General features: G+C 47.4%; 1 protein-coding gene across 1 annotated transcript in view; it reads right to left on the bottom strand.

Moving 5' to 3' along the window:
* The window catches only part of Nlrp3 (NLR family pyrin domain containing 3), a 31,318-nt gene that overhangs the window by 8,843 nt on the left and 8,966 nt on the right, over positions 1-13,509 (bottom strand). The window contains exons 5-9 of the mRNA XM_004657452.2: positions 9,885-9,998; positions 7,245-9,009; positions 4,815-4,985; positions 1,505-1,675; positions 135-305 (exon numbers count right to left, since the gene is read on the bottom strand). Coding sequence (XP_004657509.2) covers positions 135-305; positions 1,505-1,675; positions 4,815-4,985; positions 7,245-9,009; positions 9,885-9,998 — 2,392 coding nt within the window. The remainder of the gene's footprint in view (positions 1-134; positions 306-1,504; positions 1,676-4,814; positions 4,986-7,244; positions 9,010-9,884; positions 9,999-13,509) is intronic.

Here is a 13,509-nt window from a genome sequence, read left to right as displayed (position 1 = left end):
CTTCTGATACCGCGACTGCTGTTCCTACCCTTGACTCTGGTCAATCAACCTTTTCTGTGGTAACCCCATCCACGATTTCCAAATAAACTGTCTTTGAAGAGAATCTGATTTTCTGCTGAGACAGGAAGACTCACCCCAGTTTCTGCAGCTGACATTGGGGGTGCTTGGCTTTTTCACATAAAACTCCAACTCCTGAGTCTCCCAAGGCATTTTCCCCAATGTAGAGCCTGGTCAGGAAGCAGTTGGTGCTCAGGACAGATGCAAGATCCTGACAACAAGCTGATGTGAGGCAGCAGCTGACCAGCCTTCAATGCAGACAGGACAAGGTTAGGGTCTCATCTTCATGCCCCACATGCCAGGAAACTGCTCTTCTCAGCCCACACCTGCACCGACCTCCAGTGACCTCTCCACCCCTCTGTCTCATGTAAAACACCCTCCACTCAAACATCTTTTCCTACTTCATTCAATTTATTGTGGCAAAATACATGTATGAGGGCTGGAGAGATGGCTTAGCAGTTAAGCGCTAGGTGCACAAGGGGGCGCACGCGTCTGGAGTTCGTTTGCAGTGGCTGGAGGCCCTGGCGCGCCCATTCTCTCTCTCTCTCTCTCTCTCCCTCTCTCTCTCTCTCCCTCTTTCTCTCTCTGTTACTCTCAAATAAATAAATAAAAATGGGAAAAAAAATTTTAATACATGTATGATAAGATGTGTTAAGGGGTTGGAGAGATGACTCAGCAGGAAAAGTGCTTGCCTGCAAAGCCTAGTAACCCAGGATCAATTCCCCAGTGCTCACGTTAAGCCACAAAGTGGCACATGCATCTGGAATTCATTTGTGGGGCTGGAGGTCCTGGTGCGCCCATTCTCTGTCTCTCTTTCTCTCCCTCTCTCTCTCTCTCTCTCTCTCTCTCTCTCTCTCTCTCTCTCCTCTGCTTGCAAATATATATAATTTTTTTTAAAAGTGTGTCATTTTCCAGGCATGGCAGCACATGCCTTTAATCCCAGCACTCGGGAGGCAAAGATAGGAGGATTGCCAAGAGTTTGAGGCCACCCTGAGACTCCATAGTGAATTCCAGGTCATCCTGGGCTAGAGTGAGACCGTACCTCGGAAAAAAAAAAAAAAAAAAAAAAAAATTCAAGTCACCCAGAAGCCTGGGTGAAGGGCTACATACAGATAACAAAAGTGCCACTTTCTCTAGTGTGGTGAAGGGCTGAGCACCAAGTTTCAGAACATGACCACAGTGATACATGACAGTGGTTTTGTTGTCTCAGTTAGGTAGCAGGTACCTTAAAGGTGGGCATCATCTATTGGGTTGTTTATACCCCTTACCTCTAGAACTTTCGCACTTTCCTCAGAGCTAAAACTATCTGACCGAATGACGGGTAAACAAGTAGAGGGGACCACGGGAAACCCAATGAGCACGTTCTCCCAGTCAGACGTGAGCTCCTTTAGCCTCTCAAAACACGTCTCATTGGCAGAGCTTCCTAGGAGAGGTGCGTGGGACTCACCAGAGCTTCCGCACGGTGCAGACCAGGTGCTTCAAGCCCATGCACAGAAGTCTGACTCCGAAGTCTCCCAGGGCGTTGTCGCTCAGATCCAGCTCCACCAGCTTCTGGTTACTGCTCAGGACGGCAGAGATGTCGAAACAGCACTCGTGGGTAAGGCCACAGCGCCCCAACCTTCATGCCGAGTACAAAGTAGGAAGAGCATCAGAGCGTGATGGGGGCCTGGATCCTCCAGGTCCCCAAGAGGCCATGCGTTCAAATAGGGGGGATGGTGAAACCTTTAAATTAGAGCCTAGAGCAAAACATGTGGTTCCTGTGGGTGTGCAGTTGAAGGGAATATCGGGGTGCTGGTCTGGGTATCTCTCTCTCCCCTCAGTCACCACAAGGTGCATCGACTCCTCTCACATAGTTCCAGCACATGTTCAAGCAACAGACTTAACTGACCACAGTCTGAAACCTCAGAAACCATGAGTCAAAACAAATCTTTCCCCCGCCCCCCTTTAAGTTGGTTTCCTCAGGTATTTGTCACACAGATGAAGAACTACTTCACACAGCCTCCTTCTCAGCTGTTGTCTCCCAGTCTGGACTTGGATCTCTGCTCTGGGCAAAAGCACACGTGTGACCAACATAACTGCCTGCAAATCCTGTGGGGAGCTCCAGAAATGCCACTGCTGTGAACAGCCGGGGGTGGGCTTTTCTGCGATACAACTATCTTTGAGCTGTCCTGTGGGTCAGCCCAATAAACTCGTTAGTTCACCAAATAACAAAGAAAGAACAAAGCACATATGATCTCTGGTTATCCAAGAGCTCCTGAGCACAGCCCAGTACACATTAGAAAGAGAGCTCTCAGGCTCACAGTCCCCAGCAGCAGTGTGGCATGCCCACCAGGGAGCTCCCAGCAGTGAGGGCCACCAGGATATGGTGTTTCACCTCAGGTGCACAAATCGTATGCCCTGGTTTATAAATGAAAAAGGTGGTGAGCTTGTGGGCCCCCAGCCTCACCATGTGCTTCAAAGAGCTGAAACCCTCACTAGACACATGCTACAGGGTTTTCCTCATCTACCTAACAAGAAGTCTTGCTCTCCATTGTGCTTGGTGATTTGATCCAGGACTCCATCTACACTGAGGAAAAATTCAGGGAGCAAGGATCTCAGTTTGTGACTTGTTTCACACTTGGGTGGATGTGGTTTGTCCCTCAGGGGTTCGTGTGGCAGAAACTAGATCTTTGGCATGGTGATGTGGGAGCTGGTGGAACCTTTAAGAGCTCAGGTTACCTGAAAGAAGATGAGGTCACCACAGGCCCTCTCCTCAAAAGGGATTCAAGTAGTTTACAAAAGACCTCAGTTCCCACAAAAAAAAAAAAAAAAAATTGTTATTAAAAAGACGGAGGGATGGGGTGTGGTGGCGCACACCTTTAATCCCAGCACTCCGGAGGCTGAGGTAGGAGGATCACCCTGAGAATGAAGCCACCCTGAGACTACATTGCAAATTCCAGGTCAGCCTGAGCTTGAGTGAGACCCTACCTCCAATAAAAAACAAAAAGACTACCCATCGACCCCACTCACTTTCTAACTTCGTGTCTCACCATGGGGTCTCTCCTCCAGCACATGTCCCCATGAGGTCCTCCTTAGATCTGGAACCATGCTATCGGAATTTCCAGCCTTCAAACTGTGAGCTAAATAAATCCCTTCACTTTTTAAAGCACCAGCCTTCCCTTAGTGGAAACAGAAACACTTCCTTTCCAGGCCAATAGTTTCTTTATGTCCTCAACTTCAAAGCAACTATAGCAAATTAACAACTGATGTCTCATCTGTAAATATCATGCTATCCTCTGTGCTTCCCCAGTAAGACTCCCTCTCCAAAGACATCTGTGGGCAACAATGGAAGAAAGACAGGGAGCCAGGCTTGGTGGTGCACACCTTTAACCCCAGCACTCACCCAGGAGGCAGAGGCAGGAGGACCATTGTGAGTTAGATAGAGGCCATCCTGAGACTACATAGTGAATTCCAGGTCAGCCTAGCTAGAGCAAGACCCTTTCTTGAAGAAAAAGAAGAAAGAAAGAAAGAAAGAAAGAAAGAAAGAAAGAAAGAAAGAAAGAAAGAAAGAGAGAAGAAAGGAAGAAAGAAGGAAGGAAGGAAGGAAGGAAGGAAGGAAGGAAGGAAGGAAGGAAGGAAGGAAGGGAGGAAGGGGAAAAAGAGAGAGAAAGAGGGAGGGAGGGAGGGAGACAAGCTACAGCCGGGCTTGGTGGTGCACACCTTTAATCCCAGCACTCACCTGGGAGGCAGAGGTAGGAGGATCCCGAGAGTTTGAGGCCACCCTGAGACTTCATAGTGAATTCCAGGTCAGCCTGGGCTAGAGACCCTACCTCGAAAAAACCAAAACAAACAAACAAACAAAAAGTAAAGCTACAGAAGCAAGAGTCATTACCAGAACAACTAAAGTTCTGAGTTTATCAAAAAGTAAGGACAAAGCATTTCACAAGGGAATGGCATGACTAGAGTCTTCTTGCCCAGTGTGGTGCACACACCCACACACACGAGACTAGAGTCTTCTTGCTCAGTATGGTGCACACACTCACACACACGAGACTAGAGTCTTCTTGCTCAGTACGGTGCACACACCCACACACAGGAGGCTGAGGCAAAAGATCAAGAATTCCAGGCCAGCCTGGGCTACATAACAGGCCCCTGTCTCAAAAAAAAAAAAAAAAAAAGAACTTTGTAAATAATCTTCTATCTTTTGTGTGGAAAATGGGTTAGTTTTGTGGTGGGGGGGGGAATGGGTCAGGGGCAGAGGGACAAAAGCAGAAGAAGCCAAACAGTCAACACCCATTCAATCTGCACCTTTTTTGTTTGTTTGAGGTGGGGTCTCACTCTAGCGCAGGCTGACCTGGAATTCACTATGTAGTCTGAGGGTGGCCTTGAACTCTCAGTGATCTTCCTATCTCTGTCTGCCAAGTGCTGAGATTAAAGGCGTGCGCCACCACACCCAGCCTTCCATCTGCACTTTTAAGCACTGATATGTACAAACAAGAACGCTGCCCAGTGAGCTGACAGCTTACTGCGATTTCCAGGCAAGTGGTGGTGGTTCCCGATCTTGGGCTGCCTGAGTGACTATGAGGAAAGGTAATGAATGGTTAAGTCTGGTGACAGGGTAGGAGATATGAGCAGGAGGGATGTATTAACAAAAAGTCTGAGATGAATGAATTTTAAAAGCTATGCATGGCAGCATATAAAGTGTGTGTGTGTCCCTCTCTCAAACACACACACACACACACACACACACACACACACACACACACACACGGACTTACCACAACCTCTGAATGTTACAGTCAGGATGCTGGAGTGTCTCACACAACACCCTCATCCCTGGGTCCCCCAGAGAATTGTCGCTGAGGTCTAGCTCAGTAAGATTTGGGTTCGTGCTTAGAACTGAGAAGAGACTCCGGCAGAATCTGGACGTAAGATAGCCGTTTGCCAATCTAGAAATGGAAATGAAGACTGTGAGAAAAGAAAGGCGGTCTCTAACCCTAACAACCAAAAGGTCGGGTCATGGGCGCCACCTAGGGGTCACAGACTCAAAGATCATCCCTGAGGAAGGAAGCAGGCTGGGCTGTAAGCAGAACAGTTCTGCAAAGAACCAGTCTTTAGCTGACCTGGGAACGTCCCTCCTAATCAGTCAACTGTCCTTCCCATGGTCTGGACACTAAACAACTGCATTAGAGACTTTAGGGGTGTAACATCTGCTGGTGTCTAGCTAAAAGTATATACTACGCTCACCAAACTGCCCAGTAAGCTCTTCTCTTAATGTTCATACCCATATTTTAATGCTACCCTCACTTTTAGTTAGAGAAGCTTTTTTCAGATGGCAGCGACCCTGGAATGACTCAGAAGCCACCATGGTGCTGAGAAGAAGTGACAGAGGAGTGCTCAGCACTGAAATATCTCTATCACATCTTCCAAGGCTCAAGGTCCATTGTAGAACAGGGGGCGGAAAGAATTAAGAGCCAAAGGAAGGGTGGAACTGTTGACAGTGAGCTCCTCCAGACACAAAATGGCCTGGATATCCATGATCCCACAGTGCCTGACACTACCTGCACAAGACCATCATAAGAGGAGGAAAAGATCGTGACATCAAAATAAAAGAGAGACTGATTGAGAGGAGGAGGGTATAGGATGGAGAATGGATTTTCAAAGGGGAAAGTGAGGGAGGGAGGGAATTACCGTGGGATATTGTTTGCAATTATGGAAGTTGTCAATTTAAAAAAATTGATAATGCTTTAAAAAAAATCCCAAGGCCAGCCAGGAGTGGTGGTGCATGCCTTTAGTCCCAACACTGGGGAGGAAAGGTAGGGGGATTACTGTGAGACCAGGCCAGCCTGAGACTACATAGTGAATTCCAGGTCAGCCTGGGCTACAGTGAGACCCTACCTCAAAAAAAAAAAAAAAAAATCCCAAGGCTACGTTGCACCCATAGAAAGAATCTCAGAGGAGAACTCCAGTCCACATTAACATTTCTTCTTTTTAACATCATCTCCAGGAATTCATATTGGTGTCCCCTGCAGCTCTTGTGAAAATGCAAGTCTTGGAGGCTGGGAATGGAGCTCAGTTGGTAGAGGGCTTGCCTGATATGCACCAAGAACTGGGTGCAATTCCCAGTTCTGCATAAAACCAGACATGGTGATACATGAATACAACCCCAACACTCAGGAGACAGAGGCAAGAAGATCAGAAGTTCAAGATCGTCCTCCATCAGCAGCTACATATTGAGTTTGAGGATAGCCTGGGCCTCATGAGAGTCTGTTTCCAAAAAAAAAAAAAAAGCAGGTGATCTATGCACAGATCCAGGGTTGGACTTGTGACCCTGAACTTCTAAGGTTGCATGTCCATGCTTACGGCCTTCTTGGGAAGTTCTAAGAAGAACAAAGCAAGCCCCTTGCCTGTGGGGAAGATGGCTGTCTAAACAGATGAATCCTCAATTCTCAACAGAGTCTTACTCAAAGGTGTGTGATCCTGTCAAGTCTCCTGTCCTCTAAGGCTCTAAGGAACAAGTCTACCTTCTTTTCTATCCCTTTCTCTTTCACCCTTCCCCACTTGTATGGCCCAACGATCCTCCTTACCTGTCCCAAAGACTCATAAACTGATATCCTATTCCCAAACGATGACATCAGGAGGTCGGTCTTTGAGAGATAGTTGGCCATGTGAATGGAACTGTATGAGTGGCATCGATGATTTGTAAAAGGGAACCTCCAGGGAATTGCCTTGTTCCTTTTACAAGGACACAGCACATGTGTCCTATTCACATGTGGGCCATTCGATCTCGGACTTTGCAAGCCTCCAGAACTATAATAAGTAAATCTTCATTCCTCATAAGTTACCTAGTCTCAGGCATTCTATCACAGCAGCATAGAGTGAAATAAGACAATATTCTAGAAGCTACACATGGATTATAAGCAATCAAAGTTCACAAACATTTGCATGCAATGCCACACACCATCCAATACCTTTTGCCAAACTGAGGTTCCCCCAAATGCTTGTTCCTTATTGTATTTTTTTTTTCTCATCTCATTTGCCCAAAAGTTGCCCTCTACCAATGAAGGGGTAGCGGTTGCATTATCATGTAGCTTGGTGATTGGATTTAGGAAGATGGTTGGAGACAGAAGAAAGAAAGGAAGACACAAGTCAAGCAGCAAAAAGCACAAGACACATCCTACCACCGGCCTGAGGTCAGAATGCCTCACCTGTGAGAGCAGGCAACATGAGGGCCCGAGAGGACACACTGGGCCACGTCCAGATGTGGACTTTCTTCCTCCTCTTCCTCCTTCTCCTCCTCCTCCTTGGGTGAATTGTGGAGAAACCCCAGGGAAAGTTTTTCTACCCGCTGACAGTTCTCAATACAGAAAGAAGAAACCACATGATCCATCCGGGTAGAGAGGTTGATCTCAATTTTGGGGAAGTGGCCCATGGCAGTGCGCACGAAGTCTTCCTCCTGCATCTCGTACAGGCAGTAGAAGAGCTCCAGCTGGCTGGGCTGCCTCTGCAGCGTCTTCGCCTTGGCTTTCACCTCAATCCATTTCAGCAGCTCCAGCCTCACTTGCTGAGAGATCTTGCAACTTAGTTTCTTCTCCAAATAGGAAGTCCTTTCCTGGTTTATAAGGCCAAAGAGGAAACGGACAACAAAAATCAGATACCCCTTTTCAAATTTCCCATAGTTTTCTAGAAGGACCTTCACATCTCGGTTCAGAAGCTCTGAACAACTCCCTGGCACCTTCCTCATCATCACCTCCTCTTCCTCCTCTTCCAGCAAATAGTACATGGCCGCAAAGAACTCCTGGAAAGTCATGTGGATGAAGCTGTATAATTTCTCGCAGTCCACTCCCTTCTGGAACACATTCATCCTTAGGAAAGCAGACACATCTGCCTTCTCCAGGCCATGGTTCCTGAGGTCACACTCCTCAAATAAGATTTTCTGGTTCCAGATTCCATCTGCAGCCAAGGAGCAGAGCCCTCGGAGGTGAGCAGAGAGGGGGTGCTCCTGGCTGCCTCCTCGGGATTGCCACAGACTGGAGAGGAAGAAGACGTACACGGCAGTGGTGGTCTTAGAGGTCTGGGCCAGGCTCTTGCCGGTCTCCATCTGCTGCTTCAGGCCGGTGCACACGATCCAGCAGACCAGGGGGATGAAGCACATGGTGAAGAGGATCTCGTTCTCCTGGATTAGCCTGAAGGCTTCCCTGGCCTGCAGTTCATCCGGGAAATACTTGAAGAAATACTCCTTCCTTCTGGTCTTGGAGAAGCCCAGGATCTCCACATGGCGAGGGTGGTCCAGCAGATGTTGCAGCTTCTCCAAGGCCACGGGCCTTGTCGTGATGAGCAGAGAGGCCTCAGGAAGCAGCTTCTTGCGGATGAGGCTGCTCAGTAGAATGTCTCCACGCACAGCCTTCTGCCAGTCGGTGCAGACTGACCCAATGTTCTCATCAAAGGCCCCTTGCAGCTCGTCAAAGCCATCCATGAGGAAGAGGATCCTGTAGGGCTTACGCATAATCTTGTGCAATGGTGGGTTTGGGTCAGGCCAACAGCTGACAATTAAGTCCCCCAGACTCTTTGGTGTCACGAGACTCACCTCACGACAATGGATATAAAACAAATAGTCAAATTTGTCTTGGAAGAGTGTCCCCGATGCCCAGTCCAGCATAATCTTCCTGGCCAGTATTGTTTTCCCTATGCCTGCTGCTCCCTGGAACACCACGGTGTGTACCAGCTCTGATTGTTCCTCGTCATGTTCAAACAGCAACTCCACCTTAGTGGGACTCATCGGGCTGTCCCACATCTTGTTCCTGCCAATGGCCAGCAGCTCGTGCTCCCACTCCTGCTGGTTCGGGTGCTCCTTGGCCAGCCGCAGCTGGGTGTAGCGTTTGTTGAGGTTCACGCTCTCACCTAGACGCGCGTTCCGGTCTTCAATGCACTGGAACCTGCTTTTGACATGTTTTCTATACATCTGACAGTAATCTGCAGGAGAGACAGAAGGGCAGACTCCAAGAAAAAGCCCACACATTCTTCCACCCCCTGAGATGAGCTGTCAGTGGGCTCTTACAGGAGGGAGGCTGAGAATTTTCAGGATCCAAGAGCACAAAACACACAAGGCTGATCAACTAGAAGGTACTCTGCTTCCCAAGCATTCTTATGCATATAACAGGATCTGATGCAGCAGTGGGGTGACTGTTATGGGGGTTCTAACTACTTTCTGGTTGGATTTGAGGCCCAGTTCACAGAAGGGATTTCACATCTGGTATTGGAAACCCGGTCAAAAGCCCACGGCTGCATGGCTGGGGAGGTCATAGTTTGTAGTGGCAACATGCTTTCTCTCTAAGTATTCATATGACTATTTTCCAAATGTGGCATGATGCAACATAAAGTGCAAATTCATATAGAAGCATGTTTTCACACATAAAAGAAAACCAGGGGTTTGCAACCCATAGGAAGTGGCACCTGGGCTATAGAAATGGCAGGTATAACTGCACTGTTAGTGCATAGCAAATCTTCATAGGCACATTGGCACAGAAAACTAACACTATGTGCAGAGCCCCCAGCCAGAAAGTTCTTTTTTTTAGTTTTTATTTTTTTCAGAAAGTTCTTTTTTGCGATCTTGGGCCTTAGTTCGTAGGCTGTGTCATCATACGTGACACCTAGAAACACCCTCCCCTTACTGCTAAGAGCCACGCAGCACGAGTGGGCTTCCTCGGCAGACAGTGGGATCCAGAGAAAGGCGCTGAATCCCAAAGACTGGGAACATAGACAATGGCCAAGTTTCCCTACTTCTCAGCTCCCTGGCATCCTGGCCCAGGTCTTAAAACCCAGATGGAAAGAGCGCCCCAACTGCTTACCTTTCTTTTTTTTACACATTGAGATTCTGGAGAGGTACGCCAGTAAACCCATCCACTCCTCTTCAATGCTGTCTTCCTGGCATTCCACAGTTGGATTAGAAACACGTGTGTCATCTGCACACAAAAGGAAAAAACGCAGTATGTCAAAAACAGAGGATGGATCCAAGGCTTGGCCTAACACTTGGCATGGATCAAAGTCCCTAATCCCAGACACTTTCCAGACCAGAACACTGGGAGAGCCAGGTGCAGGAGCACAAACCTGTCATCTCAGCACTTGGGAGGTGGAGGCTGGAGAACCAAAAATTTAAGATTATCCTCAGCTACATGGTGAGTTTGAGACAAACCTGAGGTACATGAGACCATGTCACAAAAACAAAGAAAAGAACAAAGAAACAAAGAAAAAGAAAAAGATTGGGCTGGAGAGATGGCTTAGTGGTTAAGCACTTGCCTGTGAAATCCAAGGACCCTGGTTTGAGGCTCGATTCCCCAGGACCCACGTTAGCCAGATGCACAAGGGGGCACACGTGTCTGGAGTTCGTTTGCAGTGGCTGGAGGCTCTGGTGCACCCATTCTCTCTGTCTCTCTCCTCTCTGTCTGTCTGTCTGTCTGTCTGTCTGTCTCTCTCTCTCTCTCTCTCTCTCTCTCTCTCTGTGTCATTCTCAAATAAATAAACAAAAATAAAAATAAAATATTTTTTTAAAAAGAGAATAAGATAGAATAAGGAAAGAAAAGAATGGCAATGAAATCACACACACACACACAAATCCACAAACTGAAACCCCTCAACATAACTTTTTAATTTTTATTTATTTACTCACAAGCACAGAGAGGAGAGAGAGAGAAAATGGGTACATCAGAGCCTCTTGCCACTGCAACTAACTCCAGATGTATGTGTTACTTTAAGTGGGTGCTAGGGAATCAAACCCAGGCCACCGAGTTTTGCAGGTGATCACCTTTAACCACAGAACCATCGCCACAGCCCTCAACCTAACTCTTACCTACAATCTCATCCTAGTCAAGAAAAAAGAACTTCAAGCCAGGCCTGTCGGTACACTCAGTACCCAGATGTGGAAGCCAACATGGCACAGCAGTTAAAAGCTATACGTTGCCAAAGACAATATCCGGCTTTTTTGTTTGTTGGTCTGTCTGTCTGTCTGTCTGAGGCAAGATCTTACTGTAACCCAGGCAAACCTAGAACTCTCTCTGTAGCCCATGCTGGCCTCAGACTCATAGCAATCCTCCTTCCTCAGCCTCCAGCATGATAGGACGAAAGGCCTGAGACCCCACAGTGGGCTTCCTTACCTGACGTGTCCTGGCTACAGGTCTGACTAGAAGGAACCTTAGGCAATTAAAACCCCTCCCTGGGTCACAGCATGCATTTGAAAGCAGGTAGAATACTAGAAACTACTTCATGGGGTCACTGAAAAGTCAGCAAAACCCCTTAAAGCTGCCTGGTAAAGCACTCCCTCAGCTATGATAGTCACACCCTAATTTGACAGCATCCGTTTGTAAGCACAGGCACAATTACAATGGCATTGTGGTGCGTGATTCAACTACAGACAGAATCCCCTGTCACCAGCTCTTTCTCCCATTACACCCAAACTGTGTGTCACCCTGGACAACATCACTGTCCTGTGAGTTTCTCCATCATGGCATTCCCTTCTTGGGGTTCTTCCCTTGCGTGGAACACCAAGCCAGAAAAAAGAGTAACAACACACGGTACCCAGCAGCTAGGACAGCTTGTTTGGCTGGTCCCAGCACTCGGGAGGCCATAGCCAGCAGAGAGAGAGAGAGAGAGAGAGAGATTTATTTTACCACTTTAGTTCCAAAGTTGTGGCCATAGGAAAAGGCTTCTCCACAAGTGGCCTAACTTACAAGGACGGACTCCCTGGTGAACAGAGAAGGCAGACACTCCAACTGCGGGCCAGGCAAGCAAACACTGGACAGATAGTGTGCCTCAAGCTAAATGGAAAACTGGGCAGGCCCCCCCACCTCAACCCCCAAGCCCTGACAAAACTCAGAGGATGGGGCACGAAACAGGAAAGCTTTCTGGGGTAGGAGAAAATTTCAGCTGTTTCTAAGGAATTAGGAAAAGCAAACTGCTTGCTTCCACCTCACACAGCACCACCTCAAGAGGAAGAAAGAGGAATGAAGATACTAAATGATTCCCTAATTCACCTTTATTTATCTATTTATTCTTTTTTTAATATTTTATTTTTCTTTATTTGACAGAGAAAGATAGAGAAAAAGAGAGAGAATGGGTGCACCAGGGCCTCCAGCCACTGCAAACAAACTCCAGACACATGCGCCCCCTTGTGCATCTGGCTTACGTGGGACCTGGGGAATCAAACCTGGGTTCTTTGGCTTTGCAGGCAAACACCTTAACCACTAACCCATCTCTCCAGCCCTGTCTATTTATTTATTGTGTATTATGATTAAACTCATGATGATGACTGAGACGGGCCCACGCTGTGGCACAGGCTGATCTTGAGCTCTCAAGCCTATTGCTTTGCCTCCCAAATTCTGGGTTTACAGGCATGTGCCACTACACTTGGCTTAATAGATTATTATTCTAACCACACTAACTTCTGTGTATCAAAGGAAATGATCCCCTCGAACTGGGGAGGCTAAGGCAGTTAGATCTGCATTTGAGACTAGCCTGGGACACAAAGTGGACTCCTGTCTCAAAAAGAGAGGAGAAACTGAACGTGGTGGTGCATGCCTTTAATCCCAGCACTTGAGAGGCAGAGGTAGAAGGATCGCTGTGAGTTCAAGGCTATCCTGAGACTACAGAGTGAATTCCAGGTCAGCCTGGGCTAGAGTAAGACCCTACCTCAAAACACCAAAAAAACAAAAAAAAAAAAAGAGAGAGAGAGAGAGAGAGAGAGAGGAGTGCCAGGCATCAGGCATGGTGGCACAGGCCTTTAATCCAAGCACTCAGGGTCAGGGAGGAGGGAATTCGTGGTACCAACACATGATGTGTCTGTACATACTTAATAAAAAAAATTATTAAAATGATAAAGGGTCTGGTTGGAGGGAGAAAGAGAATCAGAGTGGAAGTAGGATAAGAGAGAGATGGGGGGTGCTTAATGGTTAAGGTGTTTGCTGGCAAAGCCAAAGGACCTAAGTTCGATTCCCCAGTACCCACAGAGAGCTAGATGCACAAGGTGGTGCATGCACCTGAAGTTCAATTGCAGCAGTACAGGCCCTGGCGTCCTTTATCTCCTTCTCTTCTCTCTCTATCTGCGTCTCTCTCTCAAATATATAAATAGTTTTAAAAAGAGAGTGATGGGAGGACATTATGATCAAAACATATTATAGGGCTGGAGAGATGGCTTAGCGGTTAAGGCGCATGCCTGCACAGCATAAGGAACCAGGTTCAATTCTCCAGGTCCCACGTAAGTCAGATGCACATGGTGGCACACGCATCTGGAGTTTGTTTGCAGTGGCTGGAGGCCATGGAGTGCCCATTTTCACTCTCTTTCTCTCCCTCTCTCTGTCTCTAATAAATAAACAAAAATAAGTAATTTTAAAAAAACATTATATACATGTGTGAAGGTTGTCAAGGAAGAGTTTTTTTTAAAGAGGAGAAGAGAACACACAGTGAACATGGAAACACATGGCG

The sequence above is a fragment of the Jaculus jaculus genome, chromosome 6 (genome assembly GCF_020740685.1).
Source record: "Jaculus jaculus isolate mJacJac1 chromosome 6, mJacJac1.mat.Y.cur, whole genome shotgun sequence".
Taxonomy (NCBI): domain Eukaryota; kingdom Metazoa; phylum Chordata; class Mammalia; order Rodentia; family Dipodidae; genus Jaculus; species Jaculus jaculus.
The sequence above is the reverse complement of the archived record's forward strand: the minus strand, read 5'-3'. Positions and strand labels throughout refer to the sequence as shown.